General features: G+C 44.2%; 2 protein-coding genes across 2 annotated transcripts in view; one reads left to right on the plus strand and one right to left on the minus strand.

Annotated features, from left to right (window-relative positions):
• Nucleotides 1-20,696, minus strand: part of OTOS (otospiralin) — a 79,060-nt gene extending 58,364 nt beyond the window's left edge. The window contains exons 1-2 of the mRNA XM_072933243.1: nt 20,543-20,696; nt 15,550-15,626 (exon numbers count right to left, since the gene is read on the minus strand). The gene's annotated coding sequence lies outside the window, so the exon portion shown is untranslated. The remainder of the gene's footprint in view (nt 1-15,549; nt 15,627-20,542) is intronic.
• Nucleotides 20,507-27,258, plus strand: part of LOC100218614 (glypican-5) — a 348,060-nt gene continuing 341,308 nt past the window's right edge. The window contains exon 1 of the mRNA XM_030279863.4: nt 20,507-21,131. Coding sequence (XP_030135723.4) covers nt 20,633-21,131 — 499 coding nt within the window. The 5' untranslated portion in view covers nt 20,507-20,632. The remainder of the gene's footprint in view (nt 21,132-27,258) is intronic.

Genomic DNA, 27,258 nt, shown 5'->3' on the forward strand with positions numbered 1-27,258 from the left:
AGCTTGGAGTCTTCAATTCCTGCTTGCTGGGACAAGCTGTGTTCTTTTTTGGCTTCAGGCCCTTGCCCTGCACTTTGGTTTGGGAACACATCAGCTAAGCAGCCATTTCAAGGACCTTCCAGCACCACAAATTCAAGCCATTTCTCTTTGCTGACCCTTCTGCTTCTTCCTATACTTTTACCTGTGTTCATCCTAATTTTTCTGGTGGAAGGCAGAAGGTAACACAGGTATGATGAAAGCTGTACTTTCCTTTCTGCTAACTCCCCTTTGCTCTGCCTGCTCCTCTGTCCTTTGACAAAACCAGTACGTAAAAGATCAGTCTCCAATAGTAAGTAAAGACCCAGGGTATTTTGGTAATTCTTCACTATCTGTATGTATTGAGGTGATGCTGGGAGATTTTTCCCAAGGGTTTTTACTCTGCTTCTTATTTGGTTTATTTTTTTCCATGGTGAGTTTTGGATCCACTGGTCATGGGTGACTTTCAGCCCACAAAAACACAGCATGGTGAGTACAATGTACCCTGCTTGACTTTCAGCTCATATTTTTGCCCTCCCCACTGTGACACACACATCTTATTCTTTGCCAAACAAAGAACATTTTGCACTTAAGATGAAAATAAGTGAAATGACAATGGCAGAATGCCCAAACTTGCTGTTTCTGCTTTTTGTGCAGTAAGAGTGCACAGTGGCATTTTGGAGTCTGATGGGAACAATAGCAAAGCTCTGTGCAGGAGAATTGCATGTGGTTAAGTGATCAAAGAGGAAAGAAACTGATTATGCAAACCTGGAACAAATATAAAGGGGATGTTTTTTATTACAAGGTCAAAGTAATTAAATGCTCAGTTAGAACAGCCTTTGTCATTCACTTAAGTAATAGCTGCTCACTCAGATCCATCTTCAGTGTCCCCTCTGCCTGCTGCTCTAAGGTGACTTATGAGCAATGAGGCATCTCTTTACTTAAAGCATGTCTGGAGAAGTGCTTGCTGCCAAATCTTCTGCCTGCAGGTTCTCCCAGCTGTCCTTGGAGCACCTCAGTGGCTCCACTCCTGGAGTGAGAAAGCTCTGGGGTCAAAGCCCTGCTGGGGCCCCATCCACAAATGGTGACACACAGGAGTCCCCTTGGTTCATTTTGGGAGCCTTGCCTTGGAAAAAGGGGGAAGCAACATCTGAATGGCAAAATGCTGTGCAGAGCTGTTTCAGGAATGAGGAGTGTGTGTGTGTGCCACCCTCTGTGTGCCACTCTCAGTGTGTGTGTGCCACCCTCAGTGTGTGTGTGCCACCCTCAGTGTGTGTGCCACCCTCTGTGTGTGTGTGCAGAGACTCTGGGCAGCCCCACCTCTGTCCAAATCTCCCCTCAGTTATTACTCCTGACTTTCACAGGAACAGATTGTTCTTGTTTCTGGAGGACTGGCACAAGCCTGAGAAGAAATTTCATGAAGGATTTTGGGTTTGTCAGGGACTGGCCTTTGAAATAAGCTTAGAGACTGAGCTCTACAGAGATGGGCTCTGTCTTCAGAGCTCTGAGCAACAGAACTGGCTTCACAAACCATTCACCCAGAGGGACTTGAGGAGACAGACTGCTCCAAACTCAGGTGTACAACACTCCTGACATGCTAATTCAGGTTATTTGGGGGCACCCACACAGTCTTTGTGGGATGATCGCATCTTTGGTTTAGTTTATTTCCATCAATACTTCTCATGATTCAAAAATCAAGTATGATGAGCTTCTACTGAAGACTTCAATGAAGTCTCATTTCCAAAGCTGGAAATTTTAAAAATCCCTACAACAACAACTTGAAAAAAACCTCTGTTAAATGCTTCAAATGAAAATTTAGGATATAATACAGAAAACAAGTGGGTTTGAACTGAAGAAACCTCAGGTTCTGGTTTCTTTTACAAGCAAAATAATTTGCTAAGATTAGTAAAAGGCTTTGACCAAACCACCATAGCGTTTGTTAGGAGAAGTTTAATCATTCAACAGTAAAAACCCCCTTACCCCACTGCAATCCTCTTCAATGTTTATCTTAAATTTCATGAGAATCTTGCTATGTGAAGCAGCAGTAAATCTAAGTTGCTTTTATCCTACATGAGAAAATCAAACCACTATCTTATATTCCAATGCAATGATCTTCTTCCAATCTACCTTTCAACAGCTTTCTGTTCAAAAGGATATGCTCAGGAAAATGCTTATTTGGGGCCTTTAGCAATTCCATGTGTTGATTTGTTTGAGTTTGACTTCTAGCCTATTTTTCTTTTGAAGTTATACCTTTGATTCTTTAACTTTTTTTTTTTTTTTTTACTCCTAAGTGTGATCACATTCCTGTCACTTAGAACTTCAGACACTTTCATGAGGTTTCTGTTCCTGATGACAAAGAGGAAGCTGTCAAAACTCCAGAAACATGACTCTGGGAAATTTGGGTTTAATGGAGTTCTTTAGTTTGTCTGATATCCTACTGCTTTTTGACAGGCTACCCCTGGCTTTGTACATTAAGAAGCTTTGGTGGTAATAGTGATAAAGAACAGTTTTATCCCTTTTGTAGAGATGAACGGGGCTGAGTTTTCCTGGCATGCTCTAATTCTCCCAAGGGCATTACAGTAATCCTGACGTTTGTCACTCGTGTGTGTTGCAGTGGCCTCCTTGGGGGACCCTGGCTGCATTGTGCAGCGTGTGTTTCCTGCAGGGGGATGAATGCATGGCCATCCAGCTGTGCAGGACACAGCACAGCTGCTCCAGAGTTTGACAGGAGCGTGAGCAGCATTTCCAGCCCACCTTCAGAGCAGACAGTGGGCATGCCTTCAGTTTTAGCTTTTAGATTTTTCAGATTCTGAGCTCCATAAGAAGTATTAGCAGTTCTCCTCACAGCTCAGTCAGACAAAACAATCATTTTCCAGCCCCAGAACCAAGGACTCCACTGCAGCTTCAGGCCCCAAAAGTGCAAACAGCAGGGAATTGAGGAGAGCAGACTGGGAGGATGGGACTGCATCACCTGGAGCTGGAATTGAACAATTAACCCCCATACAGAAATGGACCAAAACTTATAAAAATGTGAAAACTCATGCCCCAGGGTCCATCTTGGGTGTAGCCTCAGCTGGGCTCTTGCCCTGCCCAAGGTGAATCCTTTGAAGGCCTTTTAATAAATCCCTACTTTATTCCTTTAACACTGTCTAGCCTCTGTTCCAGGTAACCTCTCTAGGCATCAGTGGAAACTACCTTGATATAATGCAATAAATATTAATTTCTTGCTGCATTGTGCAGTGTGGGCTTCCTGTAGAGGAGATGAATACACAGCCACTCAGCTGGTGAGCAACACAAGCAGGACACATCACAGGTGGCTCCAAATTTGGTATGACTGTGATGCTGGTGGAGAAGAGCAGCATTTCCAGCCCACCTTCAGAGCACCCGGTGGAAACCACCTTGATATCATGCAAAAAATGTTATTTTTTTTCAATTAGGTCTTGCTCCAGGAAGAATTTTTTTCTGATTCTGTTGGGTTGCAGGTGTGTTAGTGTGTAAAAGCAGGGTTGAGCCCATGCTCAGTGCTGCTCTCCTTTAGCTTAGAGCAGAGAAGGTAACAGCTATCTTGCTTGCTGGCAATCTGTGATCTCTGTCCCTGGTTGAACATAGGCTGCATCTCTGCTGCACAGCCCCCTCTGATCATCCCACCTGGGAGTGTTGTGGGTGCCAAGGGTGAGCTGAGATGGTGAAAGTTTGAGCTCCAAATTTGTGAGCTGAGCTGGCAGGATGGGAGTGCTTTGTGTGCTCCCATCCTTGTGCCTTTACCATGGAGCTGTTGTGGCAGCAGCACCTTGCCAGGGGGGTCTTCCTCCTGAAGGATCTCTGAGGGCTGTAAGGGTTTGACCAAAAAAACCCAAATCCAGCGTAAATAAGCACATGGGTGGGTGACTGCAGTTCACTGTATCACACACTGAAAGGGAACCTTGCTCAGATCACAGGGGGATCCCTGGGCCTGGCTGCCTTGTGCTTGGTGGCCTCGTTGCTGGCTCCCTGAGGAGCTGCTGGCCCTTGGAAAGGCTCTGCCAGGGCAGCAGTGTGAGGAGATGTGTGTCCTTCCATCCCCTGACACCAAGCTCTGATAGAGGCTGCCCAGCCCCAGCCCCTGGGGCAGGCAGGGAGGGCTCCCATGGAAGGGGGTGCCCAGGGATTCAATGGAGACATGGGATTTTTCCACAGCCCGTGCACACACTTCTCTCTGTAGTGGTATCCCAGCATATCCCAACCCTGTGCAGGATTACAACAATTCTGGTGTGAAAAACAAATTCCTGGAGCGTGTATGCCAAATTTTAGCCTGAAGCTCATCTTTACAGGCAAGTTATAAATCTTGAAAGTAAGGATCTGTAATAAAAACATGGGTACTATCTTGAAGCCCAGCGATGTTGCTGTGGTGTAGTTTGAAAAAATAATAGTGTGTGGACTAACTTGTGTTAATTACTCTTAAACCTGTTAGTGTGTTATGCCTGGCAAACCCTGAGAAGCTTAGCTCTCTGTGACAGGAATGGTGTTTAGCTGGGGGTTTACTTTTTTATAAAATGCAAACAAAGAAAAGATCAGACACTTTAATGATTTCATGGTTTAAAATCTCTGTGCTAGAAACAACCTAATTAAATTCCTGACATCATCAGTTTTGTTAGTAAATAGTAACCATGGATGCAGAAGAGTCTTGCATCTCATTACATTCAGCATAGGGTTTCAATACAAGAGCCATTAGATGTGGTGTGGAAATGGAAAAACAAAGGGGAAGTATGGGACACGTTTTTTTTCCTCCCATTGATCCAGAACACAGTCCTGGAAGAATATCTGTAATTAATTAGCAGGGCTTTAATGTAGGGCAGTAGGCCATAGGTTTCCTCTAGTGAATTTTGTAAATGGCAGCACATTGCCCAAGATAGAGGAGACAGAATATACAAAAACTATTAGACATGCAGGGAATTGGTAATTGAACAGTGTAGCTAAAGCAAGTGCATATTTTACACTGACTTATGATGGTGTCTGTGGATGTCTCTGTCTCAGGAACAAGCCAATCAGATGAATAAATCATTTACTGCACCTGTCTTAATGTGGTTTAATAATAAAAAAAAAAATCTAGATTTACTTGGATAAGTGGTGACAACACTGCATGTTTAAGCAGGGGTGAATTAGCATGCAGACAGCAAACACGGGCAGAAGGGAAACAGACTTTCTCATAAAGGAACTGATTAGAATTACTCAATGCCACTCTTTCTTTAACAGGAGATGTACTAGTTAGCACTTCATTTCAATGCATACAACAAACAAATTATGTCCAGTTACCAGGGTTTGGCATAAGACTGGTATCTTCAAAGGAAGTGAGGCTGATTCAATGATGTTAGAACAGATTTTGGTTTGGACTGGTGAATAAATTGGTCCAGTGTGTCTGAAAGCTGCTGTGAGTGCATTTGTCCACTCTGCAGGCCTGGGGATTTATGCTCAGCCTTGCAAGCAGCAGAAATGGTTCCAAAGCAGTAACAGGATCCTCAATGAGCAGGTGTCAGACAGATTTTCATTTTTATGTTTGTAAACAATCTCATCCTATCAACAAAGGTGCATTGCAGATTGATTTGACAATCACATGTAAAAATAACACAAAACCCAGAGCACAACCCTGTTCAGATAGCAGTGACTTATTTTTCATCCGTTTCAAAAGGGGGATTTTCTTTAAAAACAGTGTCCCAGGGCTGATCATCTCGTCCTTGCTGTTTTTCCTGGTGGATCTGTCAGGTGAGCTTCAGCCACACTGCAGAGGGATGTTCCTTCTTCCTTAGGACAGGATGCCCACTGTGCAGCCCTCTGTTAAATGGCAGTGCCTCTTTTCTTCTGAGGAAAACAGGATGATCTGCAGTGATTGTGTGACTTGGTAAGGAAATTCCCATGGCTGTTAATGGGAAGGGTCAGAGGCTGCTCTGGGATTCCTTGCACACAAGGCAGCTTTCAAAAGACTGTTCAGGTCTCTCCTGTCGTGTGGGGGGACCCAGTGACAAATATCCTAAAAATCCAGTACCCCTTACCCCATAGAACTGCAGTGAGGGTAAGCCTAATAAACCTTGTTTTAAAACAAGCACTCAACAAAGAGCATACAAATTCAAAAAAAACCCCAAAAACATACCTTAAAAACAAACAGTCAACACATAAATTACACCAAAGGAGCACGGGGGAAATCTCAATTCCAGCTTGTAGCAAGTATAATCATATTATATAAATTAGTAAGAAGCAAAAGTCAGTCTTTGTCACTTATTTTCATAAAAGGGTCAGGGATATCCTAAAAGGGTCAGGGAGATCCTAAAAGGACAGGGATGCCCCAAAATGGCGGAGAGACCCCAAAAGGGCCAGGGAAACCCCAAAGGGGACAGGGATATCCCAAAAAAGGATATCCTTTACTGGTGGATGGAGTCAAAGAACGCTTCATGAGCAAGGATGGTTTAGAAATTTAGTAGGGTATAGCCTTTTTAATATGAGAAAGGGTTTACAGAAAATTTGTCATTGTTTAGGAGTGTTTCAACTGTCCATGAATGGAAGAAAAAGACAAAGAGGAAAAAAAATAGTTTGTAGCTTTGCCAGGGAGATATGGTAGGGGATAAAGGGGCTTGTACTGGAAGCTGCTATCAATCAGAGCCTACCTAGCACATAGCACAGCTCAGGAGACCTCTTAAATGTGGAACTTTGTGCAATAAATCTATTCCTGCAACATGTTTATTCCTTTATTACATTTGTGGGAAGAGGAGATTTCACTGCATATTCTGTATAGTGATGCATAAAATCCATATTTATAATCCTGTTGTATATATTCCACATGTTTCATCACCAGTATATTAATTTGTTATATGGATTTGTTCTTTGCAGCCAGGCCCTCTTTTAATGAGAAATTTCAGTGTCCTCAGAGAAATTATGAAAATAAATATCCAGTAGTTCTTTTTTTTTTTTCTGATTTATTTGTGTATCATGGGCTTTACGTCATCTTGGTGCCCACAAAAGGACTTAACTAAATCTAATGGGGAAATTACATAGCTATATTGCTACCTTAGAACATTGTTAGGCTGATTTAATTTGAAATTAATGGTTAACACTTGAGAACTGTCTTTTTATAAGCGGAAATTCTGTTATTTTTCTAACATGTGTTTACTATATCAGAATGCCTTTCATCAACCACTTGGAAGAACTCTTCTGAATGGAGGTTTCTTTTCTTATATATCATTTTCATTCCATTGGCTATAGTGTTTTGTCATCTGGAGAGAGGGTTTGGCTTAAGAAAAGAAAAAAAAAATTACTTGAACTACCAAAAAAAGTGAAAACAAACAAATAGAAACCAGAGACGTTATCTAAAAATGGGAAATGTTCAAGAATTTGTGCATAGAAAGCAGCCAGAGATACTGCTGCTTTTTTTTTTTAACTGGGGGAAAATCTGCCTTCTTGTTAAAGTACTAAATAGGAGTAAAATGCCATGTTTAAAATGTGAATTTTGTAGTACCAAGGGCTTTGGCTCTAGTCCAGTTCTGCTTTTTTTTGGTACAGACCCTGGCATGCAGCTGGCAGTGCAGGGGATTGATGGCTGAGGCCAGGTCTGTCACTGCACAGAGAAATTACCCTCCCAAAAATGATCTGATCCAAATGATTCCTTAGTCAAGAAGTGTTGAGGGGTAAATGCATCCTCCAGGTGTTGTCACAACTGACAGAGGACTGTGCTCCTCAGAAGATACAAAATTTTACAGCTTGATTTTTTTTCTTCATATGAAATACTTTGATCTGCCTGTGCCTTTAATAGTAAGTTTTATGTTTCTATTTGAAGTTTTACCTCCTCTGGAGATTTGCCCCAACTTGCTGAAATCTTACAATTTATGAAATTCACATTTTCTGTGAAATTCCTGACCTTTTTCAGGTGGAATTCTAAATTAGTGACAGTGCCTTTTTCTGCAGGATGCCTCCTAACAGAGAGAGGCTCCCTCTGAAGAGAGCAGCACCCTGAACACCAGGGGCAGCCCTTGGGTGCCCATTTCTGTCAGCTAATTGCAATTCCACTGCTGCCTGCCCCTTGCTGACACCTCCAGGCCCCCTGTGCTCTGCCAAAACAGGTTTTCTTTTCCTTGCAGTCAGACAGAGAGGATGAGAGATTGTTCTGTTGGCTCAGCTTCATGAACTCCCCTGTCCTTGCAGCAGGGGAATGCAGATTTATCCCGGTGCAACAAGGGGCACAGGAGGGAGTTTGTATGATCTCCCTGTTCCAGTGAACAGCTGTGGAAGTCCTGATTGCAAATGTCTGTAGATGTTCATCTTCCCTTTGGTATGAAACAAGGACAGGGGAGAAGGTGTCTTTCCAGAAAGGAAATAAAGTGAGGAAAAAATATTCAGTGCAGGCAGCTTCACGTAAAGAATGCTTTTGTACTTGTCTGTGAAGGAATGTAGCACCTAAAAAGTGCTTCATGCCTATTTTCTTATGGGTAAGCTGAGGTATCAATAGAGTGGAATTTTCCTAATAAAAGAAATTCTTCAATCAGAAGAATTTGGAGTGGACGTGATTGTAGCTCACTGAATTTTTAGCCTTGGGATTCAAAAATACATTTAGATTTTTCAGGAGTTTCTAGGAAGGGGCTTGAAAGCCTGAACTGATTGGATATCAGGAGGGCCTTAAATGCCTAGAAAGAGCATATCTGCCATGAACATCAGTTAGCAGGGTGGATTATCTCCCATTCCTCTTTCCAGCAAGATGTTTCCCTTGAGAACATTTTCAGGATATTTTTAGCTGTTCTCCTTTCTTCAAAAGCACTGGTGCTCAGGAGAAAAAAAGAAAAAATAAAAGGCAAGTGCCCTACTGATGAGGTACAGAAAGGAGGATCCCCTCTGGCCACAAGCTTGGCATGGTATTGAAAATAGTGGGGAAAATAGAATGGAAAGGAATTTGTCAAGTTCTTGTTGCCAGTTGTGGGAAGGGTTTTCTGTTGCATTAGGAACAGAGTCTCTCTAAGTCAAATAGCAACCTCTGATGTGTTATTGCTACCAGATGCTCCTAGATGCTGCCAAGCTGGGCAGGTTTCCCTCTTCTATCACCTCTGTGTAAGCATCTGCTCTCAGCTCCTCTGAATGAATGTACTGAATGAAGAAAGAAGTCTGTAAGAAAATTCCTGGTGGTAGAGTGCAGTGTAATTTGAAATAACTCTGACCCTGGCAACAATAGGTCAACAAAAATATGAAAAAAGCCCCTTGGGTTCCTGTCTCCTGTAGTACAGAGCTCGTTCCTGTAAAGTACATTGGATATCTCAGAGGTGGGGCTGTCTCAACTCTTGTGCTGAGCTATGACAGATCATAACAGGCTTGCCAAAAAGATGTTTTGTTGTCACAGCTCACCTGTGGATCCCTGTGTGCACAGTGGTAGTGATTCAGAACAGCTAATTAGACAATTAATTACTGCCTTGCTGAGGCAGCCCACACCCATTGTACAGCCACCTCACGCTTTTGAGGAATTGCATCAGCTTTTTGCATTTATTCTGTTAAGAGGGACTGGGAATTGACCCAGAGATAAATCCCAACTGGCTTAGGGCTGTAAGTGTCAAAGGTAGATTACCCAAAATGTTGGCCCTAAGACAAAGACAAGAGCAGTTGTCTTTCCTCAGGAGGAAATGAAATCTAACAGCCTGCGTGAGTCACGCATTTTTAGCACATCAGCTTTCACTCTATTGCCAGAAATGTACTAAATACATAAGACTGTGTGTGTCTTAAGTGAAGGCATATTTCAAAGCTCTGGCAGTGAGATGCTAACACACCAAGCTGTCAATGCCATTGCTCTCCAAGCACCTCAGAATTCCTGCTTGGCTCTTCCTTGAGCATTTTCCTGCATTTTCCTCTCTCTTACATGTTAGTAAGAAACATCCTCTGAACATGAGCAGAGAGATGTGCAGTTCTGCCTTGAATGGGGTCAAAAAGAGCCAGGGGTCCATTTACAGCAGCTTGGATTTGTTGTCTCCATGTCACCACCTTTACTGAGGACTCTGTCCCATGCTCTCCTGGGCTGGATGCTGCTGTGTATGAGGTTTCTGGATACTTGCAACTCACAGGAACATATCCCACTTTGGCTTTGGTGACAAACCATTTTCTGTGGGACTTCTGTATCAACATATTCACCAGCCTTTTCCAGACTCACAGGGAGCCAATACCTCCCTCTGTCATCACCATTTCCAGGTAAAAGTTTGAGTACTGATGCTGAGTTGGTGAACGTGCCATGGCTAATGGAGAAAGGAAAAAACTGATTGTATCAGGCAGCTTGGAAAATTCATCTAGCCAAATAAAACCAAAAGGAAAGGCTCATTTTGGGTACCGAAACATTCCCAGTTAAAACTTGGATCAAATTTTGCTTTCAACTAGTATCTTTGTTGGAGTAGTTTACTTGGTGTCTTTTAAATCCAAGCTGCCCTCCCACATTAGATGATACAAAGGAAATTACAAAAGATCGATTTCACACTGTAAGTTTGACCTTTTTTAAACACAAACCATGCAGACTCATAGCTGGATGATCATATTGTTTTAAAGAACATTGCAAAAACAAATGATCTTGCTGAATCGTTGTAAATAACTCTAATATTAAAGATTCTGTACACACAAAATAGAGTTCTGCATAAAAAAACCCCAGCCACCAGAAGGAATATTAAGGAATATTGTCTATTAGTCAATTAAGGCAACTCTCCTTTTTATTCTCACTTTGTACCCTTGGAAAATATCCCCATAGTGCAAGATTATTGCCTTGTTTTGTTAATTATTGTATTGTTAATGACTGCCTTGCAAGAGGCAGGTTCAGATGGGCATTGGTGCAGATGAGCTGCTTGTGAACTCTTCAGCCTGATGTACTTTGGTTAGCACATCAGCCTGGAACAGGGAGGCTGTACCCATGTATCACACACTTACCTAAAAAACAATACATGAGGAACAGCTTTAATACATGAGAAATAGGTTTAAGCTTGGAATATTCTTTGTGCTGGCACAAACAGTGTATAAAGGCTGATTAATAGTGGTTCTACAGAGCCTTATTCCTCTTGCCTCGAGTGCAGATATCAGAGTGTAAAATCTGGCAGAGAGGGCCATGGAATGGATTTGTAATGGTCTCTGAAGGGTCTGGGGCTCCAAAAGCAAGTTAATGGATTGCACACAGCCATTTGCAGCACTCCCATTTCTTATGGCTATAATGGAATAATAGTTTTCATTTAATAACCAACCCAAGTATAATTCAATACAAAGACATATTATATTCCATTTCAGCAAATGAAGCATGCCACAGCTTAAGTGGTATATCAGAGCTAACAAAACCCCTTTCTCATACTCTGTGTTTTCCTTCACAAAGAAGCTTGCTTCATATCAGTATTATAAAGTGCAAATTCTGGTTGTGAGTATATATCTAGTCCTATTTTTCAGTTTATTGATGACTTTTAAGGCTTTATTTTGGATAGATCTATGCCCCTAAGTCATAGCTTAAAGGGCTACATTCTTGCATGCTGCCTTCAGTCATTGAGAAGAGCTGTGGTTAATACATTGTTTGATGGAAGGTATAGAAACCCTATTAAGGAAACATGGACACCCTCAGCTTCAGGTGAGGTCCTCCCAGTGAGCTGGAAATGCTGACTTGGAGGGCAGAGGTTCTGCAGAACGTGGGTGTTATCCTTGGGAGTCACAGCATGGCACCAGCCCTTGTCCCTGCCTGCTCAGAGATGAACTTGTACAGGAGCACCAGGTCACAGCAGACCTGTCCCAAAGCTCACTGGGGCCACAGGAGCTTTGCACTGGTTTTGAGGAGTCTTGGCTCTCACACACAGTTTGCCACAGGTAGAAAATCCTGATTCATTCAACTCTCCAACTGTGTGAAGAACTCGGGATAACATGCTTTGGGGTGCACATTTGTCCCAGATTGACTGTGCAAGGCAGAAACTCACTTATAACCAGCCTTGGATTTGGTTTTGAAGAAAGAAAATGAGCAGTGTGGAATAGGTAGTGCTATCAGCACTGAGTAATCTGTACTTCAAAGTCAAACAAAGCTTGCCTGTTACTTTGTGAAATACGGGTGGGATTTATCCTCAGTTCTGTCACTAGAAATTGCCTGTAAGGAATCTCAGCAGTCAGTGAGAATAGATGGCTCAGAACCCAGCTATGGCTCTAGGGACCATCACAAATCTCAGGATGTCTCCCAAGTGCTTGATTTGTGCAGATGATGCTCTGATTTAGCAGAAAGTTGCATATAAACTGGTGTCGCCAGCAGCCTCTATTTGCGTCATAGATGCAGAGGCTCGAGAGAGTACATTATTCCAGCAAATGTCAGCATTAATTTATACTTGCTTAGGGCTCATCTGCCTTTTCCTGCAATCTCTTGGAGAAGAGAGATTACAGCCATGTGCATGAAAAATTTGGTGTCCAGCAGACGAGGCTCAGCATCCTGGAGAGCAGTGTGTGCTGAGGGAGGGGTGCCAGCAGCCTGACCCCAAACAGAGGAGCTGTGCCACTGTTCCACCCTCTGTTAGTGAAAGCACCACAAAACTCATGGCATTAAGAAGCTGCAGTGATGTGTCCTCAGATGAATTGTAATAGAAATTGCTGATCTGCTGGCAAGAACCTGTTTTTTCCTACAGGGAAAAATCTTTAACTGAAATTGGTGGACATGAAGGGTTGTTCCCACAGCAGGACTGGAGCTAAAGGGGTTCAATGTCCCTGTTTTACTTATGTAAAAAATTGCAGCAATTGTTGTGCTACTCATGAGAAGAACCAACTAGGAAAAGTTTGCACTCACACACAGGGTTTAACTGAGCTGTTGCATCCAGGTTCTCTCCCTTTGAAAAGCACTTTTCAGCTCCAGGATTACTTGTTGCATTATATCTATTATATCTACAAGTTTATGGTGTGATATCTACACTTTATGGTGTGATGGGAAAGCACCAAAAGGTGATTTTCTATATTCAAACAAAAGTAAAAAGTTTTTAAGTTTTTAAAAAACACAGTGGTATGTGTAGCATATATCATACATTAAAATGTAACCAAGTGTGCTTACTCTTTATTTTTCTGATTCTGTAGCACACTTGCCCAGTTTGCAAAGGTGCTGAGTGTTTGCAGTAACAATGATCCTACAGAAGAAGGTATGCCAGAGACTTTGCCAAATCCACCATTTCCAGCTCCTGCTCTGAGGGACACCTGCACAAGTCCATTTGCAGTGAATGCACTGGGCAGTTGCTGAACCAAAAAGAAACTGTGGGACTTGCTGCCAGCACTTTGGAGCCAGGAAGCTTTTCACAGTTTTCTTGAAGTGTGGACTTCCACTCCAGAATCCTCTTGTTGGAAATGTTTATCACAAAGTCTTCTGCAGTGAGATCTTAAGCAAGAGTGTTTGTCTAAAACTGACAACAGTGAATGCCAATTAGAAAAAGCTCTTCACAACGTGTATTTTTTATGAATAGCATATTTTAACCAAATGTGCTTCAGACAGCACAGGCAAACTTCCCAGGCATATTTCAACAGTGACTTGTGCCTGTTCTGCTCTTCCTGATCCAGTCTCTAGGCTATCAAGCTGCTGTTGCCCTTCATAATAGACTAGGAATATTGTATGAATTTAACATCTGGAAGTTGGACTTGGTGAAATGTGGTGCTTTTTTCATGTCTCTCACTTTGTACATCACTCCACTGCAGATTGTAGTGGTAAATGATGGTCTGTCTCCATGCCAGCAATTTTTAAGCACAGTCCTGCCCTCCAGCCCATCATACACCCAGCAGGTCTCAGTGCAGATTGTGGATGATTTGTGCTGAGTGACTTTGCAGAGGTTCCTGTCCAGAATGCAAGGCAAGCTGAAGGCTGTCTGCAGAGCCCATTGCCTGTCTTGTTTGAGCACCACCTGACCTCTGGAGAAGGGCTTCAATAGGGATCTTGGCCCTTGGGATGGGTTTGGGCAGGATTTGACTTCAGGGAATGAGGTGAGTTTGTGGTTGTTAAATTTAATTTTGAAGGCATGTTCTTAGGCTGGAAAATATAATTGTACAGCATCTGGTCCTCTATATAGTACATTTTCTTTAGCAACAAAAGTTATCTTCAGGACCTACTGGTTGCTGGTGCCAGTGATGCTGTGTGCTGACTGGAAAATGTTTTATTTTCAGGGCAGGAGCTGTGTGCTGGCTGTGTGCTGAACTTTACCAGGGTTCTTGTTGGATCTCCTGGGGTAATTCCCACAACCAAAGCACAGGGAAAGGAGCGGTTGTTGTGCCAGGGCTTCCCGTGGAGCCTGCATTCCCAGAGCATCAGGTGGGAATGCCAAAGGCTGCCTCTGCCCTGGAAGCCTGGTCCGAGCCCTCTCAGCAGATGTCAGGTGGGAAGCAGGAGGAGCTGAAGGCAGGTGCTGCCATCAGCTGAACGAGCAGGTGACATGAGCGTGCCATGCTGTGCATCAGCGTTGGGCAACCCCTGCTTTTGTCACATTGCATGCAGGGCTGTGCTTTTCACTGGGCTTGACCTGTGCCATGAGAAGTCCAGAGCACTCACCTCCTCCCGTTTCTTGTACCCCTGACAGACACAATCCCCCTGTGCTGCTGCAGGGCAGCTGCAGAAACTTGTGCCTGGCCACATTTGCCCCTATTTAACTCCGAGTTTTTACCCTTCACAGCCTCCCATGAAGGAGGAGGTGTCACCACTTTGTGTCATCCAGCACATAGAGACTTTCACTCTGGACACATGAGGCTGAAGAGGTCTGTGTGCATGCCAGTGGCACTGGGAGCAGCAGAAAGGCTCTTGGTGTGCACAAGTTCTCATTAAAGAGGTTTAATTTACCCCCGTTTGGGCAGGATAATGAATGATGCTGTAGAGTACAGTGGTTCTGAGCCATGAAGTTTTGCTACAAAGCTGAGCACATACACAAATATTCTGAGGACAGAAAGTGGTGGCTGGTGGGAATGGTAATGTGAGATGGCAAAGGAGTTTGTTTATTTTGCTGAACTAGTTGATATTCTAGGATGCTTTTTCTTGTGTTGATAAAGTGTCAATCTTAGCGAGGAACTTTGCTATTGATGACCTTTCATGTAAAGTTGCAAGGCAGAAAGCAAAGATAAACAACTTGAACAATACAATTAAGGCAAACCCAGAATTCAGTCAATGAGAGACATCAGTTTTAAGTAAATCATCCCATGGAAACAGAGCTATTTGAAAATGCAGTGGCATCGCTTACAGTACAGTGGGCAATTAGTTTTAATTAACTTCAAATTTTGACACATAGTTAAAAATCAGCTCTTTTGAGTGCCCAGCTAGAAAAGTGGAAGTTGGGGCATTTTGTTCTGCTTGAAAAAGCTATTACAAATATTATAATGATGCTATTCACACTTCTGTTATAAATTTTATGTGATCTTTAAAATTTTTTATGAAATAGTACTTTTGGAAGATGATCTTGTTCCTACCATAAGTTTTTTAATAAGGGCACTATTTTCTAAGAAGAATAAATTGAAGTTTTAGAAGCAGTTTTGAATTCAATAACAATGTCTTTACCTGTCATATACATGTCAATAACATGTGGTCTTTACCTGTCAGGAGGGAACCAGTCAGGAGTTCTTGTATGGCTATCAGAAATTATAGGCAGCCAACATGTTGTGATCTTTACCTGTCAGGGAGGAAAAAGCCAGGAGTTCTTGTAAGGTTATCAGAAATTATAGCAGCTTTTGATACATATTTTAAAGTTAAATTCAGCACTTTAAAAGTGATGTGTGTCTCACTATGGAAGCCCCAAGCACAGATTTTGTGGGAGGTGAGGGGGTGGCTGATGTGTATTACAACTGCTCAGAGAAGCCTGAATGCCTGTCCACACATCCCTCTTCTCTGTGTATCCACTCTGACTTTTTCAATATGAAACTTATTTCCCTTATTAGTATTTTGAAGTAAGCAAAACCAGAGCTAGATACTTCTGCTGCTGTTATGCAGCCTTTACTCCTTGAGTAATCTTCTTGATTTCCCTTGGGCTGTGAGGCAGCTTCTCACATGAGAAAGTTCAGAATATTCTTGCTTGTCCCAGTTAAATTAATTTGTATGCTGAGCCATGCAGGTAAGGGCAAAGAGTATATTCATTTTCTCAGCTGCTGGGTGACCAGGATGCTTGAGGAAGAATTCAGTCTGAAAGAGCTGGTACTACTGAGATGGGAAGGCTGATTCCATGCAGTCACCTTCCCATGGTGTTCCTCTTGGATTGTAGCACTCATCAGCCCTGGGAGGTGCTGTTTTTCTGAGTCATTAAAATTTGTGTCTTTTCCTCCTTTACATTTCCAGTGAGATTTTCAGATAACTATTTCTCAGGGTGGTTTTTTATGACCAGAAAGCTGCTGTTCTGGGAGTTTAGGCTGATGTTCTCAGCTCACAGCAGTCTCTGGGGGCCAGGATGGGGCTTGGAACAGATCTGGAGAGGAAGAACTCTGACATGCTGTACACGATGTAATCTCTAAATAAGCACAGCAGGTCTGATCTCTGCCACAGGAGATAAGTCAAGAGGCTGAAGGATTTTTGGTCTGATACAAAATAATTGTTCTGAAACTGTTGAAACACTGGAAAAAGATGAAAACGTGGAAGTATCTTCAGCATTGTCTATAGGGTGTTTTCTCTTAACTAGTGGCTGTCCTGACTTGCTGGGTTGTCACATAAATTGTGTTTCTTCCATGGATCTTTGATTAGTTGGTGGTCTAATATTTTTTTTTTCCAAATTAGTGTTATGGTGGAGTTAATGGCTGTGCTTTTCAGGTATGATGGGTCTTTTCAGGGGGAAAAAACCCATACCACAGGCACTTCTAAAGTGTGCATTTCAATAGGTCTGGTAAAGTGAAAAATATCCCTGAAATAATGAGGCATCAGAGGAATACTGCATTCTGACCATCAAAAAGGGCTGCACACAGTTATTCTGTGTGGAGTCCACGCAGCATGGGAAACAATTCATGGAGTGGCAGCATGATCATTCTCTTTGTGCTCAGTACTGGGAGGGAAGAAGAGGAGGAAATGGTATCTCTAAGCAAAACAAAACAAAACAAAACAAAACAAAACAAAACAAAAAAAACCAAAAACAAAAACAGAAACAAAAAAACCCCACCAAAACAAAAAAAGAAAAAAAAAAAAAAACAATGGCAGGCATATACTGGTAATTTTTCTAATAGGTTCATATGTTCGTCATTTAACAGGATGAGAAAATTTTGAGTAAAATCACCAGAAATAATTTTTTAGCAGGGCTTTTTAGTCTTGGCATATTTATGAATATTTCATGTATGACTTTTTTACTATTAAGAGCTATATTTAAAATTTCATACTCAGCTTTAAGGTTTGCTCTGACTTAAAATAGTCTTCAGAATATAAATTTAACTTTCCTAAAAGGAGAAACACCAAAAAATTATAAAACCCTGAAAAAGGAAACTAGTCTTAATTACAGATAGAGGACTTTATACTTCTTTTGAGGATAATTAAGTTATTTTTTAAATGAAAATCAGCATGTCATTTGGGTTTATCCCAATGATACAAATAGATTCCTTAATTTTACTTCTGTTAACTGAGTTCTACAGGTGCTTCAGTAAAACATGTGCCTGGAAGAACTGGACCTCCAAAGATAAAATAAGGCTGTAGAGGCTGGATTGCTGGCTTTTCTGGCATGGCTGAGACACAAACAGCAAAGCTTCCCTCTGGAAGCAAGAGCAGACCTCGTGCCCATTAAGTCCCATTGGTGGAAAGTCCAGTTGGAGATGGAGCTTATTTTAAACATAAGGGAATTAGTCCAGCTTCCATTTAAATCACTGGCACAGCTCCAGCTATATTCAACCAGAGAAGGGCTGAGGCAGCAGGCACACAAAACCCTGTTTCTAAGCCTGATCCCAGCTTTTCTTACACATCCAAAGCTCATGCTGAGTACTGTGGTCACTTTAGCAGGATTAGGCTGAGCGGATTGTTTGGGCAGATTTATGTGCCCAATCATTGTAAGAAGTACTGATACAGTTCTCAGTGATGTACGGTTGATAAATATTCATTTGTTAAAATACAGGACACCTGTTGACAAGGTAAACTATGATTGTTCCAAGCAAATTGCTCAAGTGTGGTAGAATGTGGTGTACAATAATTGGCTGAACAGCTCTCGTGTTTTCTGTAGCCCTGCTCCAGCAAAGCACTCAGGCGTGTGTTTGCCATTAAGCACCTGCCTACCTCCACTCCAGCCAGTCTGACTGCTCTGCTCTATGTGGAGTGTGTGTTTTGGAGAAATGGGGACTAAATTCCATGGACCCCACTGTATCATGCCTGTGGTGTGTATTCCCAGCCCTCTGGGAAGCCAAACATGACACTGGGTGTGAGGGTCACTTTGTAGGGGCGGACCCCTGAAGTGCCTGACACTTTTCACTTGCTGGGTTTAAGCAGTGATCTTGGATGCTCAGTGGTGCCAGAAGGTTCTCATTTGTCACCTAAGCAGTGTCAGGAGGTGTGACAGGTAAGTGTCACCCCTGGGATGCAAGGGCAGCATTTTCCTGTGGACTGTGTGTGTGCACGTCACCTGGGGCGGCTCAGGTGACAATGACTATCTCATTGTTACACCTCGTTGTTATGGATATAATCAGTGGCAAAAACACACCTGAGCAGTGTGTGGAAGGGTCTACTTCTATTCTTCTGAAAGAGGGGGGAAGGAAATTAAATTCCAGCCTGAAACAATCCCTCTTTATTTAATGCTCCTCAGTATAGATATCACAAAATGATGAGAAATGTAAATGTTTCCTTATGTAATGAAGTAACCAGTATTACATGTATGGACATTCCACTTCACTGAGTTTTCTGCTGGGCACAGGAATAATTCTGGTTCCTTAGTAGGATTTTGAGGCGAGGAGGGGAACTGGAGATGATGTAATGGGCTGCCCTCTGCTAACAATATGAGGACCAATTACAAATAAATGACATAACTTAAAAAGACAGGTGATGAAAAGAACACCCATCATACAAAGATGAGGCACTAAAATCACGTTAGAAAAGTACTAGGGATTTGAATTTGCCACCCACTGAAAACAATAGCAAAACCCCCACTGAATTAAATGCCTCAAGCCCTTACACAGGACTGATTCGATGCTATTCATAGAATAACGTATATGCCAAATAATGCTGTTATTTGTCAAGTAAATTATTTGTCAGATCCATCATCCTGCCATTTCTTTTCTGGCAGAACTCCCACTGAAGTCAAATGGGGGTATTGTCTGAATAAAGTCTTTTAGGATTGGGCCCGAGGTTAAACAAAATGCAACTGGGGGCAACTTGTTAATCTTCCTTGGATTCATAAACCGACATGTTGGACAATAGTTTGGCAGCTGGGGTACTGTGCCTTATGATGCTAATTTGTTCTGTCACTGATGCTGATTATTCCCTCATCTCTCTTTAATCTACCTGTTGCCACCTTGATCTGTTCGTGTGTGTGTGTGTGTGCACCTTCATCCTTGCTGGCTGTATAACCTGTCTCGGTGTCCACGGGCTCTGGATTTGCTGGGGCTCAGCCCTTTTGGTGTGTTGGCTTTCTCCGTTGTGTCCTGGGCTCTCGTGTGACCTTGGAAAGCTGCAGGATGAGCCAGGGACTGCAGCTCTACGCTGGGTGAGCAGAGCGCTTTCAAGGTGACTTGTTCTCTACTTTTGAATTAAGAAGCCTGATTATATGGCTGGTCTGTTCTTCCAGTTGTTTTTTTTTTCTTTTAGTTTATGAGTTAAATGGTCTACGTCAAATTGTTTGTCGTTTTAATTCTCAAAGAAAAGGGGGAAATTAATCTCTTGTTGTCTTGATAGGAACAAAGTTAATACAAGTAAATTGCTTAAAGGATTTGTGCTTTTAGCTATTAAAATACAATTCAGGCAACTTCAGCACTTGAGCTCAGCCTCTCATTACGACCTATGGGAATGTATAATGGTTAAATTAGCTGCAGGTGGGCTCCCCTGCTGCTCCAGAAGCACATTAGAAGCATCTTGAGGGTTGCAAGTAACCTTCAAGAAATCAGACATAACGGCCTCAAACAATAGTCATTCTTGTAGCTGGTAACGTGCTCCATATGCCTGAGAGGTACTGTGCAAATGGGACTCTTTGTGGGAGACTGCTGAGGTCTGGCTTCTCTGGAAATTGAATGTTTTTATGAAATGGAAAATATTCATAGGTGTTGAGCCTAGTTCTGTGCTAGAACGTGTGGTAAAGCAGTTGACACCAAAGCTTGCTGAGGGCAGTGAAAAGATCGCAGACCACCTCTCTGAAGGTGGTGTGATCCCCAGGAGGGGGCTGTGCCCCGGGAACCACATAGGATGGAACTGCTGCTGGCTTTGGTACAAATGAGCAATTTATATCTGCATTTGGTGCACAAGGATATGTTTCCTGGGGTAAAGTTTCTATTCTCTGCAGGGACTGTTGGCTGGAGTTAACACTTGTCTCACGAAGCCCGTTCCGTGTCATGTGCTAGGAATTTCAGGATCGAAGCAAACCGCGAATGAGCGTGCAACCTGCAGTGCTCGGGGCTTCATTCCTCCCGCTCCGTTCGCTCCCTGTACCTGTTCCCAGCGCCGGGAGCGCGCATCTCCCTTCTCCGGGCGCTGCTGGGCGACTCGCACCGACCGGGCGGCTCTGCGGGGACCGCAGCGATGCTCAGCGCAAACTTGAGCGGGGCCGTCCCGCGGGGCCGGCGGGCAGCAGCGCTCCGGGCAGCGGCGCCCCGGGCAGCGGCGCTCCGGGCAGCAGCGCTCCGGGCAGCAGCGCTCCGGGGCTCCCGGCCCGCCGCCGGCCCTGCCCCCGCCGCGCTCCGGGGACGGCGGCGCCCCCCGGGCCCCGCGGGGAGGGGCGGGGAGGGGCGGCGGCCGCTCCCGCCGAGGAGGAGCGCGGGCGGCGGGCGGGGGCAGCGCTGCCGCCGCCGGGACCGGCTGAGGGCCCGCGCCCCGCAGCGCTCGGGCCGCCCGCGGCCGTGGCCGGGGTGCGAGATGGCCGCCGGCGGGAGCCGCGCCGTCCTGGGGCTGTGGCTGCTGGCGGCGGGGCTGTGCGGCGCGGCGGCGGCGGGCAGGTCCCCCAGCTGCCACGAAGTGCGGACGGCGTTCCAGCTGCGGCAGATCGGGCCCCTCAAGCTGGTCCCCGACGTGCCCACGGCCGGTCAGTACCGGGCCACCCGCGGGTGGCTCCGCCACGGGAGGGACGCGGGGCGCGGGGCGGGGCCGGGCTCGCCTCAGCCGGGGTCCCGCGGGGGCTCCGCTGCCCGCTCCGGGCACCCGCGGGCTGCGGTAACTCGGCGTTCCCCGGCCGGGAGAGCGGCGTTCCCGCTGCCCTCTGCCCTGGGCAGGTGGTGCTGTCGGTGCCCATCCCGCGGCTCACACCGTGCGAGCCGCCGCCGAGCGCCCGGGCACAGCGCTCCTCGCGGGAAGCGGCCCCGGCAGGAGCCCAGCCCGCAGCCGGGTGGGTTTTGGCAGGCTTGTCTCGCTGGCCAGGTGTGGGGTCCTCCGACTGTGAGTTCTGATTCGGGAACTCATCTTGCGCTGTCAAAGGGAAAGGCAGAGGTGACACCTTGGAGGGACACAGCCAGCAGAACTTGGTTAAGCATTAGTTAAGCAGTAAGTCTGCAGCACTTGTGAAAGTTGATGAGCAGCGTTGCTCCGTTTTGCCTTCTCGGAACAATGCCTGGCAGCACTGAAAGGGGAACGTAACACACAGATAAAAAGAATAGGCTTTTAAAATTGTATATTCTACAACTAACCTGGTAATTGGATGAAGCACTTCGTAATTAAACTCTTATGAATGTATCATAATCTAGATAATGAAGTCACATTCCTCACTTTTGCATATTTTCCATGTAAACAATTTAGTGAATCTGTTTAAAGACAATGTTTACAGGCATTGAAATAAAAAAGAGAATGTCAATCTCCTCACACAGTTTCTAGCTACCTAATGCCACTGCAATTGACTAGAGGTGTGTGGTGGTACAAGTTTCAATTTGGGTAGTTGTTTTATTATTTTTAATTTTTTTTTTTTTTTTTTTTGAGAGCAGTTCAATTCAAAGCCTGTGGAGTTTGATAGAAAGACTTCTTAGATGAGTTTTGGATATGTTTTCTGGCATGGATTTCTGTCTTGGGGATTAAATTTGATAGGACATTGGCCTGATCTCTTGTGGCTGTAATCGATTGCAGAGTGCTGGCGATCTTCACTTTGCATGAAGTAGTTGAGATGGCACAAGGGTGTAGAGTTACCTGTGGAGGAGGAATCATTTGTCATTTTCTGGCAAGAAGAGATTTGCAGGAATGGCATTTTGAAGCTGGGTTTTACTGTTCTTTGCTGACAGAGGCATCAGATTGTGGTTGTTTTGGAGAGGTGAAAGAGAGGCAAAACAAGGCTTTTCATCCATTTTTATGCAAGCTTAACCCTCTCTCCTGAGCTCTTCTTGGAAGAAGCTTCTCCAGCTTTAAATTGAGGGATTTACATTATCTATAAAACTCTAGTGCTGTAGAGGAAACTTTCACAAAAAGTTGTGTGTTTTCAGAAGGAAGGTGTAGGTCCTGTTATGCTGAAGAGAATCACAGAATGATTGGAAACATTGAATGGAATGATTTGGATTGGGAGGGACCTTAAAGCTCATTTAATTCCAACCCTACTGCTGTGGACAGGTTTCATTGGCTTCTTGTGTCCTATCCAACTTCCCTGTTGAGTAACAAGCTCTCAGAAAAGAAATGGCAGGAGAGCAGGATGATAAAATGCTTTTAAATTTTAGCTCATAGAGGTTTCCTTTGAAGAGGGTTGCAGCAGAGCTGAGGACAAGTGGTGCATATTGATCTTCCCTGTTCCTTGAGTATCACTCTGCTCCACCAAAGCTGGTGTGCTTTAATGATCCCTTCCTGGGCAGTAATGCCTCCTGTCTTGTGCCCTCTTAATTAAACACTGAAGTGTTTTCCAGCATTTTCATGGGCAGCTGTTATCAGCGAATATACCTTAACATACACACAATTTCTCCTGACACTGGGGCTCATTTTATTTCGCATTTTAATGCCACACAAATGTTGAAGCTCATCCCCTAGAGATGTTGGATGTCAGCTAAAGTGGAAGAGTGGTGGGCAGCTGGGGCTGGCGCTGGGGAGCAGCGTGCTGGGCTGAATTGAGCCTGGGTCAAGTGCCAGGAGCTTTGCTGCTCACTTCTGCTCGCATGGACCAGCCCTGCCCTGCCCTGGGGTGCTCCTCAGTCACCTGCATGTGGGTTTGGGCTTGTCTCTAAAAAGGAAACTTTTGCAGTCTTGTCTGTGTACTAGATATTTTCAAGTCACCAATGTTGAAAGCCTTTGGCTAATCTCAAGCCAGTATTTATAGGCTAATACAACAAATCTGGTAGAGGTTACAGTCTTAATGATATTGGGTTCTTAAACCCTTCAGGAAAACCAGCAGTTCAGTCAAGGAGAGAAGCCCAACCCAGGGCCCGGGGAGGGACTGACAGGTGTAAATTTTCTGTCTCCTCTTATGGTGGTGCCCATTTCACCTGGAATCAAATGAAATGCTTGGCAGAATTAGTAGCCTACCCCCTCCTGTGGCATTCGCTGTGGTTGCAGTGCTGAAGCTGTCAGCTGGATCTGGGATACAGCAGTGGAGCCTGACCTGACAGGGACTGGTGTGCTGGGAGCTGCATCCCTGTGCTCAGCTGGTCTGCAGCCAGGTTCCTGAGACTGCTCGGTGGTGGGGAGGGCTGTCAGCATGGCCTGCAGTGAGGTGGAGAGTTTGGGCAGGACCTGCCAGCCTCCTGGATAACATGCAGTGGCAAGGGAAGGAGGAAGACTCCTGTGGAAAAATAAAAAAGGGCTTTTGCTCTTAAGGTGTGACGTGGATCTGGCAGCAACCTGCCTGAAAATCGTCACCTGAATGAGCTCTTAGAGATGAGCAGGAGTTTTCTTTAAAATTTCTCTTCCACAGCTTCCTCCCAAAAGACATGAGATATTTTTCTACTGTGAAGTCTAGTCCATTGATGAGTGCAGGGCTATGCACATGTTTAGGTATGGGATGGGTAAGACATCCAAACTGCAGGCATTTTCAAATGGCAGATCTGCTTGGTCTGTCTGCAAGACTCCCCTCTCCTCTGGTGCAATCTGTGCTTCTCTCTGGTACCCTACTTTTTTTGGAACAAATGGAATGTTTCAAGGGTAATTTGCTGCAAATAGCAAAGATTGGTCGGGTAAAGGTACTCCTGCCTTGGCTGTGATCCACAGGAAGGGCATTTTGTGCCTTCCTCAGGCTGAGAAATGAGGTAATATGTGTACTTTGATTATCACAGGCTGAGCTGGCATGTTTTTGTAGGAGCTCCTTGGTTGACAGTTTGATGAGAGAGGATTCTAAGCTGTCTCCAAGGCTGGAGGGCAGTGTTAATTCTGCCAAGGGACTAAGCCTTTGGTTCCAGGGAGTCTGGATAGCTCCAACCTGAGGCGTGCTGCCCCGTCTGGAATGGTGCCCTGCAGCCTGGGTTGTGTTACAGCCTCTCTGCGCCCTGGCACGGCTCTGCCAGGGTTCCCGACACTCCCAGGCTTTTCTGGGACGTGGGGCATGGTGGTGCCTGCCTGTCACTGCTTTCCAAGCTTTCAGGAGGACAACTGGTTGAACCCAACTGGAGTCTGTGATGTGCTGTGACCACATTCAGGCTGTGAATGGTAGCAGAAGCAGAATAAAAGTTCTCTTGTGATTCCTTGGGTAATCATGTAACCACCAGAACATCCTACTCATTCACATATGCTCAGTTCTTCTGGCTTGTTGACTAGTGTCTGAGCATGCAGAAACCCATTCTGTAAACATATGGTAAGTAAGAAGAATTGGGCTGGTTTCTGAGAAGCATGGTAAAGATGTGATTTGTGAAAGAATTTTAGGAACTCTTAACCTTATAAATAATCATCTTGTAGAAAACTATCAAAGGGATAGTTAGCTTTATCTTGTTGTACTACTGATTTACAAAGAGTGCAGAAGATGCCCAGGCTGTGCTCAGGAACTTGCTTCTGAAGGGCAGGTTTTATTCTAGTAAAACCTGGTTTTTTTCTCCTATGTCATCCTGCACCTTAAATCAGCAGGAGTGTTCATTACTGTGTATATATTGAATTTTATTGTAGAGCTGGACATGCATTAACAATTTATGCATTAAAGCTCTTTTACTTTCTGAATAATGACAGACAAGTCCTAGATTCCCACCAGAAGCCTCTTGCTGTATGTGGTGCAGCATCTCTGAATCTCTTCCAACTCAGTCTGTGGCACAGCTCCTATGTGTGTTGAGAAAGGAGCATGAGCTAGATCTCTATTTTGTATATGTCCAAGAATATCTATTAAATTGCCCATTTTTTTATGAAGTGAGGCGTGCCACACTTTTTTCCTGTTTTTCTTTTATTACTGCTCAGCTTTTCTGCCTCCCTGATGAGAACAGCGAGGTTCCCCTGGTGAAGGTGGAGTGCAGGAAGACATTTGTGTCAGTGTCTGCTGTGTGTCAGGGAAGACATGGACTTGCTGTATTGGCTCTGGGAAGCTTTTTCCCCATCAGAATGAGAGACTAAAATCCTCTAGTGTGAGCTGCAGTTGGGCATTCTGTCCACCTGCACATGTAGTTGTGTGGGACTGCCTTGAGCAGCGTGGAGGAAGGGTACATCTGAGAGGAGACACTGCTGGATGAGCACGGTTCTGTTTGTGCAGAGGAACTATATAGGGTAGTTATGATTGTTAAAAAAGGCACAACAAAAAGTCCTGTTTCCATGAGGTTCCTGTTTCTTTTTGGCAAATCTGATTGTTATCCAAGTTTGAAATGTCTTTGGCGTTACCTTGCAGCTTGTTGGAAGGTGTTTTTCCTGTTACACTTTGTATTTGCTTATTTATGGGCACACAGGTTTCTTGGTGATTTATATCACAAAGGGGTGAGATACCTTTTGGAGTGGGTGGGCTGGTCCAAGCTGAGATGGATTCTATTCCCATCTTTGTTCCTGAGTAACACAGAACAGTTGTGCCTCAGTTTCCCTGCCTACAGGCTATATAGTGATATATTACTGTAAGTATTGCTGAAAACCCACCATGAAAAGGTGGTAGATTGTAGCTAGAAAAATTACCACTGAGCTATACCTACCTTCACTTCTTCAGTCTGACTTTCACTTAATTCTTTCCTCAGGTGAGGGAAAAGGCTAGAAGTTAGTTCATTTCTGAGCTGGAAGCTGAACCTGAAAGCTGTCCTTCCTTCACCTCTCTCATCCAGTCAGGGGCTGTGGTCTGTGCCTGCTGAAATAGCTGTTGAAGGAAAGCTTTGCTTTTGCAGTCTGCAGCTCCTCTGGAGTAAGGATCCTTCCTTCATTAATCTTTTCAGGATCTTATAGCACTCTTCAGGCTCTGACTGTCACCAGAAATGTTAACTTGAAGCTGATCATGACTGTGGATACAGGCAAGATCTCGCCAGCAGTAACATCTTTTTTCCCCTTCTTTTCCCATGTCTTAAATTTCTGCTTGACGCAGGACCAGCTGCCCACTCTGTAATGCCCTCTTGGGAGTAATCTATAGGCAGAAAAAATGTGTTTAACTGACTTAATGCCTCATAAAGACGGAATTGCCGTTCCACTGCCAGATGGAAACCTGTAGTTTTCATATCCATGAGCCCCAAGATCGTTGTCCTTGGTGACTTGCATGTGCATTTGGTCCAGGTGAGAAGAAAAATGACTTAGTTACTCAAATCAGCCTTTCCTGTAAATGTCTTGGGAAGGTATCCAAGAGTCAGCAGAGAGCCTACTCTCCCCCAGCACACAATCTTCTTGTCAGACTGAGTCAGATATTGCTGCAATTCACATGGTCTGTTCATTCTTGGAGAATTCTCTGCTGAAAAGAGTGTGTAGCGATTTTTGTTTTTAATAGTCTGCTCAAGATCTGGTGCTTCTGGAGTTGAACTGGACCTTGGGATGAAAAACTTTCTTAGTAGGAAAGGACTCATCCTGAAATACTGGTGGCTCCCAAAAGCTGCCTCTGCAATACCTTATGTGCCAGTGAAGTTTTGCTACCAGATTGTTATCAGAAAATAATAGAAGAATAATGTTCCTACATCCCCATGCCAGTGTGGCAGGTCTGAGCAGACAGCTCTTAACCAAAGGGCACTCTTAATGAAAAGGCACTAATGTGGTAAGTGGAAAAGAGTTGGCACAATAATCGCTATATAAATCAATAAAATAAATACATCAAAATAAATAAGAGCTTTCATAACGATTAATTATGAAAAATGTCATAGCCTGAGGATCAGTAAAAAGCAAGG

Source organism: Taeniopygia guttata, chromosome 9, assembly GCF_048771995.1.
Source record: "Taeniopygia guttata chromosome 9, bTaeGut7.mat, whole genome shotgun sequence".
Lineage (NCBI taxonomy): Eukaryota > Metazoa > Chordata > Aves > Passeriformes > Estrildidae > Taeniopygia > Taeniopygia guttata.